The following is a 12,021-nucleotide window of genomic DNA, read 5'->3' as shown; positions in this document are numbered from 1 at the left end:
CAGTCACTTGATTTTGGTTTTTAATGTGAATTTTTCTTATCAAATTCGAGTGATTCAAGTTTATACAAGTTATAGGAAAAAACATGGCTAAACCAAAATGTTTGCCATATCAGTTGCTGGTACATACTTTCACAACAAAAAAATGTGTACCAGAGTCATGACATATTTTTCTAATAATTTTAATGTTACAATTTTGTGGTTGTCATATTAAGTCACATGGCCCCTCAAACAATACCCAAATAAAGTGACCGTATCTTTCTTTATTGTCAAGTTCCTCATTTAAATTTTATATTGTATTTAGGTCTTTATATAAACCATGATGGTTTCTCTGCTCATGGCGTCTTAATAGAAATGTGTGTATGGGTGTGTGTGTGTGTTAGTTTTATCATCAACATCTCCAAATTCATTTACATAATGTGACACACTGGTAATTTGTTTGGTTAATTGTGCAAGTTACAGAAATGTGAAAGAACTTTGATTTACATTAAGTGATGTTTAGTACAACAAAGTGTCTCATCATTTGCTATTAATATTAATATGTGCTGTGAATGTAAATATTTCATGGATGAATGTATTATAAAGTATGTATTTGAAATGCAAATAGATTTTATATGAATGCTTCTTGCTCATTGTTTAAAATATGACACTGTGATACAAACATATTGCTTACGTCATAACAGTAGCTCTGCATATATCATTTCCATGTGGCTTTTATAATTATTGTATTGCTACTATAGAAATGTTTGGTCCATGTGGATAAAATGTAAGCATTCCATTTAAAAGATTCAAGTTTTATTTTATTATAATTCATGGATTCTTAAAAAAATATGGGAACAGTACTTTAATAATTGAAAAGGAAAATTCTTTGCACTGAATTACTTTTGCCTTCAGTTCAAAACAAAAGATACAATTGTCAGCATATGGGGATGGCTGTAAGAAGTTTTGTTGTTGTTGTAGGCATTGTGCGATCAATCCTGCAAAGTTGTTGTGTAATGTAACATTATGGCAGTTATCTACATGTAACACCTCTAATTCATATTTAAGGCAATTAATGGTATCACAAAATGGTATAATGTTTGGATTTTACGTAATACCTTTATTAAATATTGTATTAAAGATAGCTTCAGGTATCTTAAGTAAAATTTAATTAGTGGTTATAATTTTTCCCTTAATTCAGTAATTTCACTCTTATCTTTGGGAAAATGTATTAGGTTCTCTTGGTTTTTTAAATGTATTTACTTTTATTAATCAAAGTCCTAATTATAAAAATGTGCTTCCAGAAAATTCTATTGCCGACTGGAAATTTTTACTTGGTGCAATCATTAAAAAGTTCTTTGTGTAATTCCCAATATAACTTTGTTGTTGGGTGACATTACAGATTATATATAAAAATAGCAAGGTAACATGTATCAGTTGTTTTGTTGGGCTGTGTGTTTGGGCACTTGTAAGAAGTTCCTTTTTCAAGTGGCCAAGTTTGTAGCTAAGCTGTTGTGATGAGAGTTTCTTGTGATTTGAAGTTTGATAAGAAGTTGTACGTAGTGTATAGAAAATAGTATCATACCTGTAAGTTATATTTTTAGGATAAATTATGTAATTTAAGGGTTGGCCCATGTATTTGCAATGTATTTACAATGGTAGTCATTACCGGTATGTACAGCCTATGATAGTAAATGTCTGTTCAATAAGGTACAGTTGAGTTTTATTTGGTGTACATCTGATCACCACTACTATGAAAGATGTTTGGCATTTTAACCTACACTTATTCAGGTAAATGTGGTACTTTATTGTTATTTAAACCCTTATATTTTATAACATTCGAAACCTTTCCATATCTGTGAAAGGATTCCTTTGTCAATATTCTCATTCAAGGGTCAACAACAGATTCTACCTGCTACATATACCCTAATCTCTTAGTCACGCCATATATATATGGTACCACCATACAGGAAAAGACTACATGAAAAGCCTAGCCATACATTACGGCCCCTAGAAAGAATACCTAACTACATTGAGGAATGGTTATGTTTTCCAAAGCAAGGATGTAAATTTAGGTTCCAAATCACTGAAATGTTAGTGACTTTAAATGCTTGTTTTTTCCTCAAGATACCAACAAACATGGTAAAACTCTGCTAGAAAACACACAAAGAGCTAGGGCACTCTTGTAATGAGCTGGTTGAGTTGGTATTAATGCAGAAACCTTTTTTAATTCTTGCAATGTTACTGGAAAAAATAATTGTAGCAATTTAGTTTTACTTTCAGTGATTTAAGTTTTATTTTAAATTCTAAAAAAATTGCCTTAAATGAATTGTGGTACCCAGAAATTTAGAATGTGAATATCAAATTCTCTGGTTTGAAACAAGGCTTTCAAGCCCAACCAGCTTACAAATTATTTTATTAAGCTCCTTGACATTTAGATGTACTGCAATCACTGCATTTAAATATTATAGCACCACAGCTCGTATATCGATCCAATTTTATCATTAAAAAACCATTTTTGTGTAACATTAAAAATAAAAGTATGACTACTATTGCGGTAGTATCCCACCGGATTTAGTAGTCTTGTCTAGTTTTTGGAATATCCTTCCTGGTTGTCTAGAGCTACTGCATGCTACAAGTACACAAGAAACAGATTCAGGGGAGCTGCTATAGTTTAGCATAATCAACCCGGTTTAGTTGGAAGAGCTACTGCCAACAGTTCAGCAAGCCTGTTGAACTTCAAAACATTTGTTTTCAGTAGCCAACCAACTTTTTAATGCACGATGAAATACCCATTTAGTTTCTATCACTATCCACTTTGTCTTAATATATTTGTTTTGGTCCTTAGAAGTTTATCCAATGGCATTACATAATAATAATGGAGAAGACTTGACACCTAACATTGCACATTAATTCCGTGTGAAGTTACCAACAGAAGCAGACTGAACTTCTTCATACATAATTGGAATTGTCATTGTGCTTTCATTTTGGTTAGGTCACCTTCATCAGGCTAAGGACAACTTTCCTAGGTTCACAAATAGTAAAACTTTGGGGAAGGGTTGACTAGAAGTAAAGGAGGGAAGTCATTTGGTATGGTGCAGGGGAAAAGTTGTTCATTAGACCTCTGTGTTACCTAATACCAAGCCAAAACAATTTCTCAAATTCCTCTTTAAATTTTTTCAATATAATGTTTGTCTCAGCTTTCGTAAATCACTCCCTGAGAGGAATGTTAATTCCACATGACAAATATTACAGCTGGGACTAATTCACAAAAACTTGCATTTCTATCATTATGAATTATATTTCAATTAGAACATATTTCTAGAGAGGTATTTGTGATGAAAAACAGGTGAGTGCAATGACCTACTGTACTGCTGAGAACAGTATCTGGTTGGGTTGAAGTGGAATTTGGGTTGGTTCTGTCGAGTAAATTTGGGTCCTGTAGGATTATTCCACTGAATGGTGGAAATTTCCAGGTGTTATATTGGTTGTGGTTTCAGTTTCCAAAACAAATAAGTATATATTCGACCCTGATCACGTGCACAGGATATATAGTGTTTGAACTGTGGTGCAAATATGGGCCCTCAAAATTCTGTTTAGATATTCTTCCAGCAACTTTAAAATTCTATCCATTGATTATCTTACCATTAAAAATATTGTTCAGCTTTCCTTCATCTTAAAATGAAACAGCCTCATTCACTCAAATACTTAAGTTTTTCTAAAATTTCTAATACATGCCAATGGCATAAGAACTGCTAATGATCTGTGCACTCAGCTGGATATAGAAGTAAATTCAGATGGTGCCTAGTTATAAACCAAAATGATCTGCCTCAAGATGACATGCATGCATTCTCATTCATTATTTAAAAAAAATAAAAAGCGCCGGTAGGGTCTTAAACTGCCCTAGATGATAGTATATGAATAAAAGTATTTAGGTTCTTTCCTCATACTATTTTAACTGTCTTGCACAAGCATGCATATATATTTATCCTGTTCTCCATTGCTCCACTTTGGTCCATGCAAATTTAGTGATATTTAATTTCATCATCTGAAGTGGGAGTCTCGTCGTTGTGGCCCTTAGTCTCCCTCCATGACTATTATTTTCAGTTCCTTGCATGTTGTTACCCTCATAGTACTTGAATATCATCTAAACATTTCATTCTAGTCCTTCCTCTTACATATTTCCTATTATTTTCCCCTCCATTATATTTTCCAGGAAGTTGTTATCTGAGAATATATCCAACAAATTTAATTTTCCTTTTCTCCATCTCTTCTATTAGATTCCTCTTTAATTTAGCTCAAAACTTCTATATTGCTTTCATTGTCCATCAATATTGTTCTTGTAATCCTTCTCCAAATCCACCCTTCCATTGCTTCCAATCTAGCCTTTTCCCAATGTCCAAGTTTCACATCCATATAATAATGTACTCCAAATAAACGTTTTTGGAAAGGATTTTCTGTTCCTCTATGAACAGTTGGGTCCTTAAAGCATTTATTACAAATTTAAGAGGTGAAATAAGTGATCAAGATCCACTGCTAACTTGTATGTAATCATTACATCATGATTGCCTTGCTAAATTTTTGAAAAATGTTACTTAATTGATCAAGGATCACAATCAATCCCTCAACATTCCTTTGTGTGAACTCAGCACCACATGTATATGAGAAAAAAGTATCAATTTTTTTTAACATAATACCCATCAGTGGGTTGGCGTTGCCACAAGAACTAGGGAAATGATAGTATAGATTAAAGATATACCATGATTAGAATCGCACAGTATCTTAAAAAAATAATTTTCATATCTCATAGTGACAGATGAACTAGAAAATATTTGTAACGATCAAATACTTCTTGTTAAACTCTAGCTATGTATATACTTCACACTTTCAGGCTTCACTTCATGGAATTGTTTAATGCCCACATAATAAGAATTAATAATTTTCCACAGACCGCCTGTGTAAAATCACACACTCTTTTAATCTAGCTATATTTGATGACCACAGAATTCTACCAAAAAACTTGCATTTTCTTCCATAGATATTTTCTATCACATATTTTACAATATTTAAATTCAAGGAAATGTTAACGTAATAGTAAATTTGGGTAGAGCTTACATGTAGTAAACGACTGAAATGAGGAAAATTAAAGCTAATATAAAAATAATATAATGTTGACTTGGTTCAATGCATGAAAAAATTGGCATTATTAATTAGTATATACATTCACATACACGTTTGAAATAATTAACATAATATGTATAATAGACAACAAATTAACTAGAATTTCTCGGAAAAAATGATTTAGGTTGTTTAAAAGTGTTCACTGTTCTTTCCACCCCTGTTAATTTATACTTCAGTTAACTAAACTTGTTGTGGCTACTTCTTGCAGATGAGGGAGGCAGAATTACGTTGACCATGCTTAGCAAAGAGAAAACTTGAGTTGCATTTACTTTGAAATGTGGTATGGATTCTATACATTTTCAGATATCAATTTTCATATCACCCGAAGGAACAAGAATCTGTAGCATTGATATAATTATTTAAGAAAATTAAATCTTTCAAATTTCGGTGGTTTTAAATTTAAACTCAACTAGAGGGCTCTAGCGATGTTCCACACGGAGCTCACCTTCTCATTCGCCGGATAAATCAGCTGTTTCGATACCACAAGTTCAAGTGTCCAAGTGAGATGGACAAGTCGGCTAAGTGTGCTCCTATTTTTTCAGAACACCACACCGGACATTTTTTCCATCTGGCGAAGGACTGGTACTTTGGTGGTTATTTGAAGGTTTGTAAATTCGCCTAATACGTGAATTTATTATATTAAAATATATGTTTAGGCCGAAACTAGTGAGAAGACATGCCCTATTAGAATCCCGGGTCGGTAGGAAAATGAATTGAGATATATTTATGTTCAAACTTTGAATAAGTTGGATTTGTTTTTAGGGATACATTGTCATATACATATCTAATTTCAACAGTTAAACGTTCATTCGAACGTTTATTTGGCCAATAGACTTGAGCACGTAGTGAAAACAATCGGGAGGTAACACTTCCTTCTGCCGTTTTACTGTTCGAATATATAATTTCTTGCTGGTGAATTGACGGGGAACATACTTTTTTCAAAATCGCAGATGGACCCTGAAAAACCCCCAGATCCAGTTCATTTGATAACGTTTCTTCGCGTCCTTGGCTTCAGAGAAAGAGAGAAGAAACAGCCAGATAGGAGCAACCCACTCAAGGAGAAAGAATTTCAGATCGAAATTAACTGCGGCAACCCGCCCATGAACATCGCAATGGAATTTCCAGATGTAACATTACTTGAGGCCAATCAAAGTGAACGTAATGATGATGGATTTCCACAGGTGAGCATTAAAAGATATTTTTCTTTTGTTTTTTCGTTTTTATTTGATGTAATGTTACTCCAAGATCTTACTGCATTATAATTAGTTGGGCTGCGTTTAAAAAAGCTGTATGGTTTCGCCGTATTTCACGGGGACGCCTGTTGTTAGATTGACGTAAACGCTAGTTCATTTTGCTAGTCAAGTGGAAAACATGTTCAGGAGCAGTGTGAAAGACATTTCTGTATCTCCTTTCGATTAAAAAGTAATATTTCAGGTTTTGTAAAGTTGAGATTTTAATACTTTGTCTAAGCACCTTAAAAATGTTAATTACCCAAAATTGGCGATTTTGTTCCTTTTATGTTTTTGAGTCCACAGACGAAAATGTTCCCCAATGTAGTTGGGCAAATGGATTTCCAGTTGATAGGGTCTACTCAGGTTTTGTTAGGGCATGGTTCGATGTAGGATCGTTGGGATTAATTCTGATTGTTTTTCCTGTGTAATTGATGCAATTTCTAGCTGGGGTTTTTCCATGATTGCTTCAAAATGTAGAAATGTTACTTTTCTATTTCATATCATCTCTTAACATATTTTCAACAGGCATTCATTCATTTGATTTTAATTCTATGGCTATGACTAATATTTTTATTCTCATTATTTTCGAAAAACTTCATTATAAATCTCATGCAGTTCACTCACATGGGACGAGGTCCTTTCGCCAATCTGCCTTGAGTACAAGTGGACTCTCTATACTCCTCAATGCTATCCTGCATCAACCCTGGTGATGTCTTCACTCACACATTCACTCTGCATGATCCTCAGTTGATCATCATGTTGACCTTGTTGGTTTGCACCCAAGTGGTGATCCCTTGTATTGTCACTATCCCTGGAATCTGATGTAGATTCCCATACTCCTTTTGCATGTACCTATCTCAAAGTGCATGCATTTTATGGTGCATATCCTCCTGGTAAACATCCTCTTGCTTGTCACCTACTGCATGAAATTGGGTGGAGTAAACAAGCATGCTTTTAAATGATTTATTTGTAGCTGCACAAGACTGTTCTCAATTGAACAGTTAGAGGTGTCTCATTGTTCCCATGAAAATCAGGATAGTTGAAATCATTCATTGTTTGCACCACTTTTTCCACTTCCACATTTGAAGAGCTGTCTTGGAGCAGTGGTCCAAGGATTTGGTCCATTGTTCCTTAAAAAGTCTTTGTAGTCCTATGAATTGACCTATGCAATTATTAAATACTATATTGTCTAGAATACTCTATTATTGTAAATAATCTTGTTGTTGAACTCATTAAATGGTCTCAACTGATTATTAGTCAAACCCTGCCAAAAACCTTTTGTCTTGTATTGCACCTACATGACCAATTTGACATCGGAATCCAGACTCCTTGGTTAACTCCCAAGGAGAGACAGTTACATGTACCCGGTGCTTCCCATGTATTCTGGCAGACCGAGAATTCTAAATTTTTCTTTCTACGTTGAACCATGGCAGGCTATCAAAGATGGCTCCTTGTCAAAGCCTTGGCTTGTTCCATCTCTCATATGATTCAGGAAGCATATTTAATGTTTCATCTAATGTTTTTTTTGGAATGGCCACATTTCATGTGTGTAATATACAATTTGTGTAAGCCAACAACCCGTGCTGCCTCAGGTTATAAGATGCAGATTCTGCATCCATGTTTTCTCTTGGCAATCCTCTACACTTGAATTCATCGCAAGTGAAAGATGCCTCTCATAGTTATTATTTCAATCTCTTTTGCCATTATTGGGGATTTAGTGATTGTACCCAAGAGATATTCTACTGAGTTCATCTGAATTTACAATAGACATACCTGGTTAATGTGTAAGAATGTAGTAATAAGCAAACAATAATTGGTGCCTTCAATGCACTCTTGTTGACAGCATAATTTGTTTATTGATCAATTCCTAAGGAGCATAGAAGTTGTGTAGTGAACTCCAATCTCTGTCGCTTTTACATGTATTAAATATGAATATTCTTGACTCCAGAAATAATTGTGACTAGTTCCTTATTAATCCAGGCATAAGTTTTTTGTGCCACTAATAGTTTGTGAATAGAATGCTATAGGAACTTCCTTGTTTGGTGCAGCTAAGGACATCTCTGATACCAGATTGTCTATACTAGACTTTTGTACTATAGTCCACTGTAATGGAAGAAGATATTAGTTGACATTTTTCTATTTTATATGTTTATTGATTGTGTCCAAGATTTTAATTTGTCTTTTGTATATTAGTGGTGCAATACCCATCCTGCAAGCAGAATGATGGTTCTTATGAAAATCCATGACAATTATTTGCATAAAAGTGAAGGAAATTGTACGTCGACAACGAGCAAATGTTAGCGTAATAGTAAATTTGGGTGGAGGTTAGATGAAATAAATGACTGAAATGAGGAAAATTATAGCTAATATAAAAATAATATATTGTTGACTTGGTTCAAATGCATGACAAAATTGGTATTATTAATTAGTATATACATTTACATACACATTTAAAATAATAACATAATATGTATAACGAGACATTAAGTAACTAGAATTTCTTGGAAAAATAATTTAGGTTGTTTAAAAATGTTCACTGTTCTCTCCACCCATGTTAATTCATACTGCAGTAGTATTAGTATTTAGGGGGAGGCAACGGACAGCTGAGGTCATTTGCACCACAGGGAATAGACAGGAAAGGATGAAGGGTGGAGAAAAACCCGGCATCGGTATTAGCCTACTCTTAATGAAAGGTGCCAAGGGGTCCGCAGTTTAACGTCCCATCCGACGGATGGCATACTCACTCAAAGTGCCCTCCACAAAGCCTCCTCAAGTGGGGATCAATATACCTCTGAAAAATATTCAACAGATCCCTTATCAGTGACGAGACTAGCCTTTCATTCGGAACCATCCACACCATTGTAACAGAGGATCTTGCGATGTGGAAAGTGTGCGTGAAGCTGGTGCCGAAAGTCTTTGAGCGAGGAACTAAAACTGTTGCGGGTGAAAATTTGGCAAGAAACTTTGGACTGCGTGCAGGGAGAAGAAGATTTTCTTGACAGTGTTATTAATTCAAAGAAGAGCTCAAAAGGAGCTCAAAGGATATCAGTTTGACTCCATCGTGGTGGTTCAAGGGGCGACGACAAAGGCTCTCAACAGTATTCCGGAAACAGACTCCCAGGGGGTATTTGAGGAGTGGTACATGTGCCAAACTAAGTGCAGGAAGAATATATTTTGAAGATTATTAAGTAACTGTAGTGGTCACTGCATTAAATTTTTATTTTTGGAACCAGCCCCAATACTTATTGTACGGACCCTGTATATTTCTTATACTTTTTTGATTGATAAGTGTATAGAAAATTGATGCAATAGAACTTAGTATCAAAATACAAGTAAACAGGCCAGTATTTTAATTGCTAAACATATTATATGCCCCTTTTGTGTTTATGCATCTAGTGATGACTAATTTAGTTGAAATGTGCTTCAATTATAATTATTTCTAAAGGAAGATTACTAATTTTATTCTAATTTTAGGATTTTTTACCTTACTTCTGCAATAATTCTGTAAGAGCTATGTTATTTTAAAGTACTTTTTTAAGGAATAGGTCCCTCACAAATTTGTCATACCTTTTGTCAGACTGTGTTTATGTGTAATTGTCTTGATAGGGATTCATGCTCTCCACACATATTATATAGGTATGCTCATATACCCCAGTTGGGGTTCAATTTTGCATTGGAAAGCTACTATGATGCTATTTGCAATTCTAAAATTTGAATTTAATACTTCTTTCTCTTTAAGGTTTCCCATGACTTTCCCATGAGCAAGCTGAAGGTGGTAAAGGAGGTGTTTGGAATGTTGATGGAATTCCTTTTGGAACAGGATGGAGAAATCAAAAGGAAGGATAAAATATTAGAACAGCAGCATTGGAGAAGATGCATGTCCTTGGGCACCTTGGCTGGACCCACCCCACAACTTTGCTTGCCTGTTGAAACACTTGATGAAAATAGAAATGCTGAACGGGTGAAAGAGCTGGAAATAAAAGTTATGACTGTGGACATGGATGAAGGGTGCAGCAATGAAGGATTGAAGCCATCCATTAACTCAGATAATGCCAGTGTGATGGATGGTAAACTGGCAGAGGCAATGGAAGTGGATGTGCCAGCCTTGAATAACAGTTCATTGCCTGAGAGCAATCTTAGCCCAATAGGGTTAGCTAGACAGAGAACTTGGGTGCTCCAAACATCAATATCAGAGAATAAAGGATTTGATAAAGCAAAAACCTCTACTCCAACCAAGCCACACATTACAGCTAAGATTGGATTAAATGCATCACATGCCCTCAGCAAAATAGTTCGCCCCCGGCAAGCACGCACTGATGTTCAACCACAGAGATTGAGATTGGCCAATACAGAGACTGTACGTTCGATGACTCAAATGAGAAATGCAAGAGAACTGTCTTCAAGAATTTCCAACAAGTCAAAGAGCTCTTCAGCATCATCAGCTTCTTCTGTTTCTTCTCACTCATTTATTGATTCAACCAGGACTAATGCTTTTCATAAAACATCTTCAAAGCTCTCTGTGCCTGTCAGACATGAATTGGCACAGTCAGTCGGTGCTAAGCCCAAACAACTTAGTCACTTGGGAGTGGGTCATCAATTACCTGTGCCTTCAGAGTTGAGTACATCAGCCACCTCGAGAAAGCATTATAGGGTATCCCAGATGAAAAAAGATGGTGGAATGCAATCTACCAACCATGCACAAATGAAAGAGGAGCAGCTGCCTCTGAGGAAAGCAAAGCCCAGTGAAATGGAGAAGCTGAGTGCTGATGGAGTCAAAAAAGATGTGAAACTAAGACCGTCCTTACTACCTCGATTTAATTCATTCAATAAAAGAGGGGTAGCAAATAAGGAGTCAAAGGTATTAGGAAAACCATGAGTTAAAACAAATCCCCAGGAAAAGAATACTCGAATGAAACTGTGGTGGGTGCTTTAAATATTTTAATTATTTTATATTTTATGATTTAACCTGAATGAAATACTTTGATTATTTTTATAACCATGTTAATATATGTACAAATAATATATTTGTTGGAATGCTGACATGAATTACTTAAACTGTGTGTGAGTTTTTTATCATGTATAACAATTACTGTCAATAAAGAATTTATTTTAATATGTGATCGCTTCTACAAAGGTATTTTTGAGGTAGTGTTTAAAATTAAATAAGAGAAATGTGCAAAAATTGTGCAGCACTTCTGCATTATATTGGTCAAGATACACAATGGTAAGTGAAGTAAGGACAATAGAGAGACACATACAGTTGAAAGTGAAGTGCATTGCATTGAATTGATTGAATTAATTACTTAATCAGTACTTCTCAAAATTCAAGGCTATATCTGGTAAATTTCTCATTCCAGTGAGGAATTTATTAAATTCTTGGGTAATTGTACAGATTATTTCAGGTTTACACCTGTAGTTGGAGAGGATCACTGATTTTAGGTGTTGTTATTAGGAAATGGTGTTATTTATTGTCTGTTGAGCTGATAAGTTAATTTGGATATGGTGGGTTGAATATCAAGTCAAAATGTTTGCCATGTCAATTGGGTGGTTCTTTTTCATGCTGTGACTTGATCAAAAAGTTTTTGAGTTATGGCTGGCAAACTGCAAGCATTGGTATTGATGATTAGGATTA

At 34.8% G+C, this 12,021-nt stretch overlaps 1 protein-coding gene across 1 annotated transcript; it reads left to right on the top strand.

Moving 5' to 3' along the window:
- Positions 1-5,670: 5,670 nt before the first annotated feature.
- LOC139686439 (uncharacterized) lies at positions 5,671-11,462 on the top strand. Its single transcript, XM_071583628.1, has 3 exons — positions 5,671-5,761; positions 6,108-6,338; positions 10,129-11,462. The coding sequence occupies exons 2-3, from the start codon at positions 6,108-6,110 to the stop codon at positions 11,263-11,265; spliced, it is 1,368 nt and encodes a 455-aa protein (XP_071439729.1). The 5' UTR covers positions 5,671-5,761; the 3' UTR covers positions 11,266-11,462.
- Positions 11,463-12,021: the final 559 nt, after the last annotated feature.

Source organism: Hetaerina americana, unplaced genomic scaffold (genome assembly GCF_022747635.1).
Source record: "Hetaerina americana unplaced genomic scaffold, ioHetAmer1.1.p SCAF_14, whole genome shotgun sequence".
Lineage (NCBI taxonomy): Eukaryota > Metazoa > Arthropoda > Insecta > Odonata > Calopterygidae > Hetaerina > Hetaerina americana.
Note: the sequence above shows the minus strand (reverse complement) of the source record. Positions and strands in the feature narration are given on the sequence as shown.

What these genes read in the sequence shown, in the direction of transcription:
- LOC139686439 (XM_071583628.1), top strand. Translation starts at nt 6,108, where the DNA reads ATGGACCCTGAAAAACCCCCAGATCCAGTTCATTTGATAACGTTTCTT. An exon ending in ATGATGATGGATTTCCACAG is followed by an intron (nt 6,339 to 10,128) that starts GTGAGCATTAAA and finishes TTTCTCTTTAAG; the next exon opens with GTTTCCCATGACTTTCCCAT.